This window comes from Aegilops tauschii, chromosome 6 (genome assembly GCF_002575655.3).
Source record: "Aegilops tauschii subsp. strangulata cultivar AL8/78 chromosome 6, Aet v6.0, whole genome shotgun sequence".
Classification (NCBI taxonomy): Eukaryota; Viridiplantae; Streptophyta; class Magnoliopsida; order Poales; family Poaceae; genus Aegilops; species Aegilops tauschii.
Window position 1 is genome coordinate 367,834,963 of NC_053040.3, and position 11,507 is coordinate 367,846,469.

Sequence of the window (11,507 nt, forward strand, 5' to 3'; positions counted from 1 at the left end):
TGGAAAGTTAGCGGATTGATTACTTCACACGCGGCGAAACCCAGAATCTAAATGTTCCTTCCTGCGTGCACATAAGGTTTTGTTTGCACATATATTCTCACTAAATTTTAATGCACGTTATTTTTTGTCCCGTTATAACGCACTGGCATATGTGCTAGTAGTAACTACTAAACAAAGTTTGGTGATATTACACTAAAGGAAGTGATTTCGTCCGTTGGTCTTCCCATGTAAACCAGCAGTCCATGAGATTGAATTATTTGGAGGTTACGCGCTATATATAGGGTCCTGTTCCTGTTGTGTGGTGACTATTATTGGAGCAGAGAAACAGGGGAAATGGATATAACTCGTTAATAGGGCTAAAAATCAATCAATTAAGGTGACTTCTGTCTTTTCCGAACTGAATGTGCACATGTTCGTGTCCAGAATCTTCCCCACGCACTATTGGCCACTGCAAATTGAGGTACTAGACGGAACCAAAAAATTAAAACTCGGTCAGCAAACAATCATCAAGTTTTTTTTTAATGAAGCATAAGTGTATGAGTTATACAACTGTACGTCGTAGTCCCACGACTGGGATTGTACAAGTCGAACAGCGACATGCGTTTTGGAGCTGTTGACATTTCGAGATCCACTAGCCAAACACGACCAGGCATATATTGGACCAACTAATCCTTCTCTACGAAAAAAAAACTATGCTTGTGCACCTATTGGTGACCTCTTGATTGGATGGCTATACAAAGTGGCGCCCTAAACTAAATAAAATCCCGATTTTGAGACGATGTAAACCCACAATCTTTAAATATACATGCAGCCGGTCGAGATCGCGAATCTCTGTGTCGGCCGCCACCGCGCTGGGACAACGAAAGACGTGGCCTCCGAGCTAACGAGTGGCGCGGTTGGTCGTCACCAAACGCGCGTGAGGAGGCTGGCGAGCGGGCCGTCCCTCCGCGCGCGGGGCAGTAGGTGGGAGCGGCACAGCGGGCAGGTGGTCCGGCCGAGGTCGATCCACCCGTCGATGCAGCCGCGGTGGAAGGCGTGCGCGCAGTTGCCCAGCCGCCGCACCTCGTCCGCCGCCCGCAGCCTCTCCAGGCACACGATGCACGTGGCCGCCGCGGCGGCGACGTCGTCGTCCCCGTCGTGGCACCCCTGCTTTGCCGGACGCGCCAGCAAGGAGAACTCGACGGCCGGGAGGCGCTCCTTGACCTCCTCGGGCAGCGGGGCGTCGTCCACGGAGCGGCGCGGGGAGCGGCAGAGGCCGACGAGGGAGAGCAGCAGGAGGAAGGCGTCCCTGACGGCGGCGACGAGCTTGCAGAAGGCGATGACCGGCTTGGGGATGGCAACGCAGTAGCACACCAGGGGGAACCCCATGGCCGGAGACGACGCGTGGACGCGCGGCGGGAGCTCGAACGTCGCAGGCTGCGCCGGCCAGGCCTGTCTATCGTTTGCGGGGGAGGAACAGAGGATATATGTACTTGATCTAAGCTAAAGTCAGGAGGAAAGCGCGGGCGCTCGCTGGTTATATAGAGCGGCAGAGATGGCGAAGGAAGCAGAGTTGGAGAGTTTCACGTGGTTTTGGTGGAGGATAACGCGGACCGGAAAGAGTTGGGGAGGGGTGGACGGAGGGGACACGGGACGAGCTCGCCGTACGTCTCTCGGCATGGGAAATGGCCGGCGTGCGTGCGTGCGTGCGTGCTCGGCTCGTGCGCGGAAGCTGCCCAGTGCCCAGGTCGTTAAAACGCGGGGGACGAGTGACGCGATGGTAAGAACGCCCGCGTGGTGGCAGGGACGTGCGGTCCATCCTTGGGTAGTGCACTAGCATGGACTTGGCACGCATGGGACAACACGAGCGATTTAGGCGAGGGGGAAAGCCTGGGACGTTGACGCGGGCTTCGCCTATATGCTAATCTTTAGACCGGAGGCTGATTGGTGCCGCTTGTAACGAGATTTTCCCACCGTATATGTTTGTGTTGGGAATATTAGAACTAATCTAATCCACGAGAAAACAGTAAACATGACAAACACGGTATACACCTCGTACCGATACCTGAGCATGTGAGCATGTACAAACCGAAATATCTATGAACAACATATATATGGCCAGCACATGAATGAGCAGCTAAGAGATGGACGAGTCATATCCTCCGGTTGGCCAGGCCAACGCGACGGGCATCGGCAGCGGCAGCCTTGGCATCGGCCGAGGCCTTCTTCTTGGCGGCTTCGTTGTCAGCCAAGTCGACGCGGAGGAAGAAGTGAAAGCAGAGACGGACGTAGAGAGGGACGGATCGAGAGCAGTCGCGTCGAGAGGCTCCCCAAAAACCTTATTGCCGTTCTCCCGCGCAATATCTCGAACGACAGGGTTCCGGAGGCATCTGCTCTCTCGACCAACTATGCACGCGGTCATCGGGATGGGATCGCGGAAAGCAGTAGATGATGGCTAGAGTTGTGAAAGAGGGAGTGATTGAACTGATATAGACCGTCGGGTGTAGCGACTCGTCAATTAATCCGAGATTAATTAACAATTTCTGACCGGCAAAAATAAGCTTCGGCTCGGCTCATTCCCGAAACCCGCGGCGCGCGCCCGCGTCGTGACGAGGCGAGGCGGCGGAGGAGGAGGAGGACCGCACATGTATGGCTCCTTTTCCCAAGCTCCCAGTAGCATGTGATAGAGCAGTCCTTATAAAGGGGTCGCACTCTCACTTCACTAACAGTATGGTACTAAACTTCCCACCACTTGCTCTGCACGCCTTAGAGATTAACCAGGGATTATTATCTTATATGGGCCTAAACCCATCTATAATCCAACAATCGCCCACCAGACCTCGAGGAACATAAGTTTCTCAACTGTTCCAAACAATGTTTGATATACCCGAATTTTCAATGAAGATTGTTAAGTTGAATTTCCACCTAGAGCAACAGAATTAGACTTCTTCACAACTGAATAATAGACTATGCCTTGAATTGTCAGTTTGGTGTGAAGAAGTTTCGTCTATTGTCAGCTAAGACGTGGCTGTCGAAGGCTAAACCCCACGGCTCCTGATGTCTACTACGCAATCTTCTTCTTGTAGACTCGTGTTGGGCCTCCAAGCGCAGAGCTTTGTAGGACAATAGCAAATTTCCATCAAGTGGATGACCTAAGATTTATCAATCCATGGGAGGCGTAGGATGAAGATAGTCTCTCTCAAACAACCATGCAACCAAATAACAAAGAGTCTCTTGTGTCCCCAACACACCCAATACAATGGTAATTTGTATAGGTGCACTAATTCGGCGAAGAGATGGTGTTACAAGTGCAATATGGATGATAGATATAGGTTTTTGTAATTTGAAATTATAAAAGCAGCAAGGTAGCAAGTGGTAAAAGTGAGCGAAAACGGTATTGCAATGCTCGGAAACAAGGCCTAGGGTTCATACTTTCGCTAATGCAAATTCTCTCAACAATGATAACACAATTAGATCATACACCAATCCCTCAACATGCAACAAAGAGTCACTTCAAAGTCACTAATAGCGGAGAACAAACGAAGAGATTATTGTAGGGTACGAAACCACCTCAAAGTTATTCTTTCTGATCGATCTATTGGGCTATTCCTATAAGTCACTACAGGAATCAGCTATTTTGCCGTCTGCCACGGCGGACGGCAAAGGCATGAACGGCGGACGGCAAAGGCCTTTGCCGTCAGCCGCGGACGGCAAAAAGCTCCGGCAAAGTAGGCTACGGTAAAGAGCTACTTTGCCGTCTGCTTTCGGCGGCTGACGGCAAAGGGACCTTTGCCCTCAGCAGCAGACGGCAAAGCAACTGGATAGGGTTAGCTCCGTTAGCCGCTAACGGGAGGCTTTGCCGTCAGCCTCCTACAATCACAGACGGCAAAGAAGTTTGTCTGTTTATTAAAATAAATAAACAGTCCAAGTGCAGAGGCTATAAATAAACACAACATTATCCATCCGCACTTTGTTCCAAGAATCGAAGACGAACGGACAAATTTCACAATACAAAATTACAATATTTACACAGAATACATCATCCACACTTTGTTCCAAGAATACATCATCCACGAACGGACAAATTTCACAAATTTCACAATACGAACACGACATTATCCATCCACACTTTGTTCCAAGAACGAACGGACTCCTCTGTGCCCGTGGTCGCCGGAGAAAATAGCAGCCGCGCCCTCTCACTTCTCCTCGAGGCCGGGGCCGAGGTTCGAGGCCGGCGGAGGCCGGCGGGGCTGACGGAGCCAGGGCCGACGGAGCCAGGGCCGACGGAGCCGGGGCCAATGGAGGCCGGCAGGGGAGACGGGGCGCGGAGGCCGCCGCGGTCGACGAGCGATGAGACGCGGAGGCACGCGGGGGCGACGGGGCCGGGGCCGGCGGACGAGAAGGCGGCCAGTGAGGTCGGGGCCGGCGAGATGGTGGCCAACGAGGTGGTGGAGGGCGCCGGCGGGCCGATGGAGGCCGGCGGGGGCGACGGGTGAAGTGGCCGGGGCCGGCGGTGAAGGGGGAAGTGGACGCGGTCGGCGGAAGAGGTGGTGGCCGGCGAGGCTGGATCCGGCGGGCGAGGTGTTCGCCGGCAAGGCCGGGGGTCAAGGCGGTGGCGGGCGCCGGCCGGCCGGTGTGCCGATTTGGATCGAGAGGGAGAGAAAGGAGAGAGAGATGTGGTGGGGTGAGGTGGGGATAAGGGACAGAGAGAGAGAGACGTGGTGGGGTGAGGTGGGACGTGGTGGGTGCGTGCGTGGGTGTGCGTCGTGGGTGCGTGCGTGGGTGTGCGTCCGATGGGGTGTGGGTGGGGATGCCATGTCATCGATCCGCATGATCGATCCAGGTGTTGTGCTTCTTCTTTGCCGTCCGCCCCGGCTTTGCCATCTGCTATTTGATCTTTGCCGTCCGCTAGCAGACGGCAAAAGTTGGACATTGCCATCCGCTAGCAGACGGCAAAAAAGTTAACCTCTTTGCCTTCTGCAGGCAGACGGCAAAGAAGTTGACCTAGCCACGCCGTGCCCCATGGGGCCCACTAGGCTCTTTGCCGTCTGCCTTTTCCCTCTTTGTTGTCAGCCAGCAGACGGCAAAGAGCCAGCTGATGGCAAACAGTCTCTTTGCCATCTGCCAGCTCTTTGCCGTCCGCTATCCCAAGGCAGACGGCAAAGAGCCTCTTTGCCATCAGCTAGCAGACGGCAAAGAGCTGGCAGATGGCAAAGTAGCAGATTCCAGTAGTGAGTGTCACAAACAGCCCTAGAGTCCGTACTAAAATAACACCTTAAGACACATCAACCAAAACCCTAATGTCACCTAGATACTCCAATGTCACCACAAGTATCCGCGGGTTTGATTATACGATATGCATCACACAATCTCAGATTCATCTATTCAAACCAACACAAAGAACTTCAAAGAGTGCCCCAAAGTTTCTACCGGAGAGTCAAGACGAAAACGTGTGCCAACCCCTATGCATAAGTTCACAAGGTCACAGAACCCGCAAGTTGATCACCAAAATATACATCAAGTGGATCACGTGAATATCCCATTGTCACCACAGATAAGCACATGGAAGACATACATCAAGTGTTCTCAAATCCTTAAAGACTCAATCCGATAAGATAACTTCAAAGTGAAAACTCAATCCATTACAAGAAGGTAGAGGGGGAGAAACATCATAAGATCCAACTATAATAGCAAAGCTCGCGGTACATCAAGATCGTGCCAAATCAAGAACACGAGAGAGAGAGAGAGAGATCAAACACATTGCTACTGGTACATACCCTCAGCCCCGAGGGTGAACTACTCCCTTCTCATCATGGAGAGCGCCGGGATGATGAAGATGGCCACCGGTGATGGTTTCCCCCTCCGGCAGAGTGCCGAAACGGGCTCCCGATTAGTTTTCTGTGGCTACAGAGGCTTGCGGCGGAACTCCTGATCTAGGTTTATTTCTGGGGGTTTATGTATTTATAGGAATTTTTGGCGTCAAGAACAAGTCAGGGGGGTACACGAGGAGCCCACAAGGACGGAGGGCGTGCCCAGGGGGGTAGGGCGCACCCTCCACCCTTGTGGAGGCCTCCTGGCTCTTCTGGCCCAACTCTTTTGCTTCGGGGGCTTCTTCTGGTCCATAAAAAGTCACCGTAAATTTTCAGCTCATTTGGACTCCGTTTGATATTCCTTTTCTGCGAAACTCAAAAACAAGGAAAAAACAGAAACTGTCACTGGGCTCTAGGTTAATAGGTTAGTTCCAAAATTCATATAAAATAGCATAAATGCATATAAAACATCCAAGGTAGATAATATAATAGCATGGAACAATCAAAAATTATAGATACGTTGGAGACGTATCAAGCATCCCAAGCTTAATTCCTGCTCGTCCTCGAGTAGGTAAATGATAAAAACAGAATTTTTGATGTGGAATGCTAGCAAGTGCACAAGTTTGATCAATGATCATTTCAATCACTTTTTCTAGCATCATTATATATCATAACAGTAGCTCATATCATAAAGCTTCTCATGATCAAGTAACAAACTATTCACATGTTAAAGCATAGACCATAAACTTTCTTGAAAACTAACAAACTATGTTCTCGGTCATCAAACTTTTCAGGAAGGGTCTATGTAAGAGCTTTGATTTAGCAAATCCCACATACTCAACTATCATATAGTCTTCCATGATTGCTACCACTCAAACCATATTTTTAGAACAAATAGCATTCATTGAACACAGAGAAAGATAGGGGCTTAATGTTTCGCCTCCCAACTTACTTATCATATAGATAATTGTCAACTATAATAATTCATGATCAAATATATTTGAATGGCCATATATGCTTAGATCTTTCCCCATCACATGACGCTTGCCAACTAAAGAGTGGGTTGGAATGAGAAGGATTACTACTGACTTTTGCATAAAAGTAAAAGATAGGCCCTTCGCAGAGGGAAGCAGGGATTTGTAGAGGTGCCAGAGCTCGAAGCTTTTGAAACAGAGATGAAAATAATTTTGAGAGGTATGCTTTCATTGTCAACATAACAACCAAGAGTTCCCAATATCTTCCATACTAGATACATTATAGGCGGTTCCCAAACGGAAAGGTAAAGATTTTACTCCCCCTCCACCAACAATCACATTCCACGGCTGGTCCAAAACAACGGGTACCTTCCAACTATCAACAATCCTAGGGGAGTTTTGTTTAATTTATTTGCGATTTTGTTTTTGATCTTTTGATCATAGGACTAGGCATCCCAATTACCAGCCATTTTCCCGTGAATGATGAGCGGAGTCCACTCATCGTGAGAATAACCCACCTAGCATGGAAGATACTGACAGCCCCTAGTCGCCACATGAGCGATTCGGGCATACAAAACAGATTATTATTTGAAGGTTTAGAGTTTGGCACATGCAAATTTACTTGGAACGGCAGGTAAATACCGTATATAGGTAGATATGGTGGACACTCATGGAAGAAACTTGGTTCAAGGATTTTGGATGCACAAGCAATATTCCCGTTTAGTACAGAAATTTTGGCTAGCAAAAGATTCTAAAAATCAAGTACCACATGTTGCAGGATCTATAACAATATAACTTCTATACAAATATACCCAAGCATAACTCATTATGTTGTCTTCCTTGTCCAACTTCAACTAATTTGCTCAAGTTTGAAAATAATTAATGGGGCTCACAATCTTAGAAGATGTCCAAGATAGTATAGTTATATGTAGGTTAGCATCTTGCTTACACAAGCTTTGGAGACAAAAGTTGGCCTACCTTACAGATTACGAGAGTATTATGCATCTCGAACGGAATGGGTTAATTAAGGATACTCTCCTCAATTGACCGCTGGATTGTTTTCCCAGTTCCTAATTCATGGGATCTCCAAGCATATAGGTTGGGTTACCCCATGGCCACTTACATGGGTCTCATGCCCATCTACCTCGATGCATTTTCTATCACAATTCGTGATAGCCCTTTCGTAAAAGGGTCTACCAGATTTTTAGTGTTGAGGAACGTAGTAATTTAAAAAAAACTTCCTACGCACATGCAGGATCATGGTGATGCATAGTAACGAGAGGGGAGAGTGTGTACACGTACCCTCGTAGACCGAAAGCGGAAGCGTTAGCACAACGCGGTTGATGTAGTCATACGTCTTCACGATCCGACCGATCAAGTACCGAATGCACGGCACCTCCGAGTTCAGCACAGGTTCAACTCGATGACGTCCCTTGAACTCCGATCCAGCCGAGCTTTGAGGGAGAGTTCCGTCAGCATGACGGCGTGGTGACGATGATGATGTTCTACCGACGCAGGGCTTCGCCTAAGCACCGCTACGATATGACCGAGGTGGATTATGGTGGAGGGGGGCACCGCACACGGCTAAGAGATCCAAGGGATCAATTGTTGTGTCTCTAGGGGGTGCCTCCCTCCCCGTATATAAAGGAGTGGAGGAGGGGGAGGGGGCCGGCCACCCTTGGCACGCCCCATGAGGAGTCCTACTCCCACCGGGAGTAGGACTCCCCCCTTCCATGTTGGAGTAGGAGAGGAGAGGGAAGGAGAGAGAGGGGGAAAGGAAAGGGGGGCGCCGCCCCCCCTCCTTGTCCAATTCGGACTTGGGGGGAGGGGCGCGCGGCTGCCCCTTGGCCGCCTCTCCAATTCCACCACTTGGGCCCATGAGGCCCAATAACCTCCGGGGGGTTCCGGTAACCCCCCGGTACTCCGATATATATCCGATAACCCCCAGAACCATTCCGATATCTGAATATAGTCGTCCAATATATCAATCTTCATGTCTCGACCATTTCAAGACTCCTCGTTATGTCTGTGATCACATCCGGGACTCCGAACTACCTTCGGTACATCAAAACACATAAACTCATAATATAACCGTCATCGAACTTTAAGCGTGCGGACCCTACGGGTTCGAGAACTATGTAGACATGACCGAGACACGTCTCTGGTCAATAACCAATAGCGGAACCTGGATGCTCATATTGGATCCCACATATTCTACGAAGATCTTTATCGGTCAAACCGCATAACAACATACGTTGTTCCCTTTGTCATCGGTATGTTACTTACCCGAGATTCGATCGTCAGTATCTCAATACCTAGTTCAATCTCGTTACCGGCAAGTCTCTTTACTCGTTCTGTAATGCATCATCCCGCAACTAACTCATTAGTTGTAATGCTTGCAAGGCTTATAATGATGTGCATTACCGAGTGGGCCCAGAGATACCTCTCCGACAATCGGAGTGACAAATCCTAATCTCAAAATACGCCAACTCAACAAGTACCTTCGGAGACACCTGTAGAGCACCTTTATAATCACCCAGTTATGTTGTGACGTTTGGTAGCACACAAAGTGTTCCTCCGGTAAACGGGAGTTGCATAATCTCATAGTCATAGGAACATGTATAAGTCATGAAGAAAGCAATAGCAACATACTGAACGATCAAGTGCTAAGCTAACGGAATGGGTCAAGTCAATCACATCATTCTCCTAATGATGTGATCCCATTTAATCAAATGACAACTCATGTCTATGGCTAGGAAACTCAACCATCTTTGATCAACGAGCTTGTCAAGTAGAGGCATACTAGTGACACTATGTTTGTCTATGTATTCACACATGTATTATGTTTCCGGTTAATACAATTCTAGCATGAATAATAAACATTTATCATGATATAAGGAAATAAATAATAACTTTATTATTGCCTCTAGGGCATATTTCCTTCAGTCTCCCACTTGCACTAGAGTCAATAATCTAGTTCACATCGCCATGTGATTTAACACCAATAGTTCACATCACCATGTGATTAACACCCATAGTTCACATCGTCATGTGACCAACACCCAAAGGGTTCACTAGAGTCAATAATCTAGTTCACATCGCTATGTGATTATCACCCAAAAGAGTACTAAGGTGCGATCATGCTTTGCTTGTGAGAGAAATTTAGTCAACGGGTCTGCCACATTCAGATCCGTATGCATTTTGCAAATATCTATGTCAACAATGCTCTGCACGGAGCTACTCTAGCTAATTGCTCCCACTTTCAATATGTATCCAAATTGAGACTTAGAGTCATCTGGATCAGTGAAAAACCTTGTATCGATGTAACCCTTTACGACCAACCTTTTGTCACCTCCATAATCGAGAAACATATCCTTATTCCACTAAGGATAATTTTTGACCGCTGTCCAGTGATCTACTCCTAGATCACTATTGTACTCCCTTGCCAAAATCAGTGTAGGGTATACAATAGATCTGGTACACAGCATGGCATACTTTATAGAACCTATGGCTGAGGCATAGGGAATGACTTTCATTCTCTTTCTATCTTCTGCCGTGGTCGGGCTTTGAGTCTTACTCAACTTCACACCTTGCAATACAGGCAAGAACTCCTTCTTTGACTATTCCATTTTGAACTACTTCAAAATCTTGTCAAGGTATGTACTCATTCAAAAAACTTATCAAGCGTCTTGATCTATCTCTATAGATCTTGATGCTCAATATGTAAGCAGCTTCACCGAGGTCTTTATTTGAAAAACCCCTTTCAAATACTCCTTTATGCTTTCCAGAAAATTCTACATTATTTTCGATCAACAATATGTCATTCACATATATTTATCAGAAATGATGTAGTGCTCCCACCCACTTTCTTGTAAATACAGGCTTCACCGCAAGTCTGTATAAAACTATATGCTTTGATCAACTCATCAAAGCGTATATTCCAACTCCGAGATGCTTGCACCAGTCCATAGATGGATCGCTGGAGCTTGCACACTTTGTTAGCATCTTTTGGATCGATAAAACCTTCAGGTTGCATCATATACAACTTTTCTTCCAGAAATCCATTCAGGAATGCAGTCTTTACATCCATTTGCCAGATTTCATAAAATGTGGCAATTTGCAACATGATTCGGACAGACTTAAGCATCGCTACGAGTGAGAAGGTCTCATTGTAGTCAACTCCTTGACTTTGTCAAAACCTTTTTCGACAAGTCTAGCTTTGTAGATAGTAACACTACTATCAGCGTCTGTCTTCCTCTTGAAGATCCATTTATTTTCTATGGCTTGCCGATCATCGGGCAAGTCAACCGAAGTCCATACTTTGTTCTCATACATGGATCCCATCTCGGATTTCATGGCCTCAAGCCATTTTGCGGAATCTGGGCTCACCATCGCTTCTTCATAGTTCGTAGGTTCATCATGGTCTAGAAACATAACCTCCAGAATAGGATTACCGTACCACTCTGGTGCGGATCTTACTCTGGTTGACCTACGAGGTTCAGTAACAACTTGATCTGAAGTTTCATGATCATCATCATTAACTTCCTCACTAATTGGTGTAGACGTCACAGGAACCGGTTTCTGTGATGAACTATTTTCCAATAAGGGAGCAGGTACTGTTACCTCATCAAGTTCTACTTTCCTCCCACTCACTTCTTTCGAGAGAAACTCCTTCTCTAGAAAGGATCCATTCTTGGCAACTAATGTCTTGCCTTCGGATCAGTCATAGAAGGTGTGCCCAACT

At 47.8% G+C, this 11,507-nt stretch overlaps 1 protein-coding gene across 1 annotated transcript; it reads right to left on the minus strand.

Annotated features, from left to right (window-relative positions):
• Positions 1–481: 481 nt before the first annotated feature.
• LOC109740739 (E3 ubiquitin-protein ligase RHA2A) lies at positions 482–1,699 on the minus strand. Its single transcript, XM_020299791.4, has one exon. It carries the CDS (start codon positions 1,366–1,368, stop codon positions 904–906), a length of 465 nt encoding a protein of 154 aa, XP_020155380.1. The 5' UTR covers positions 1,369–1,699; the 3' UTR covers positions 482–903.
• Positions 1,700–11,507: the final 9,808 nt, after the last annotated feature.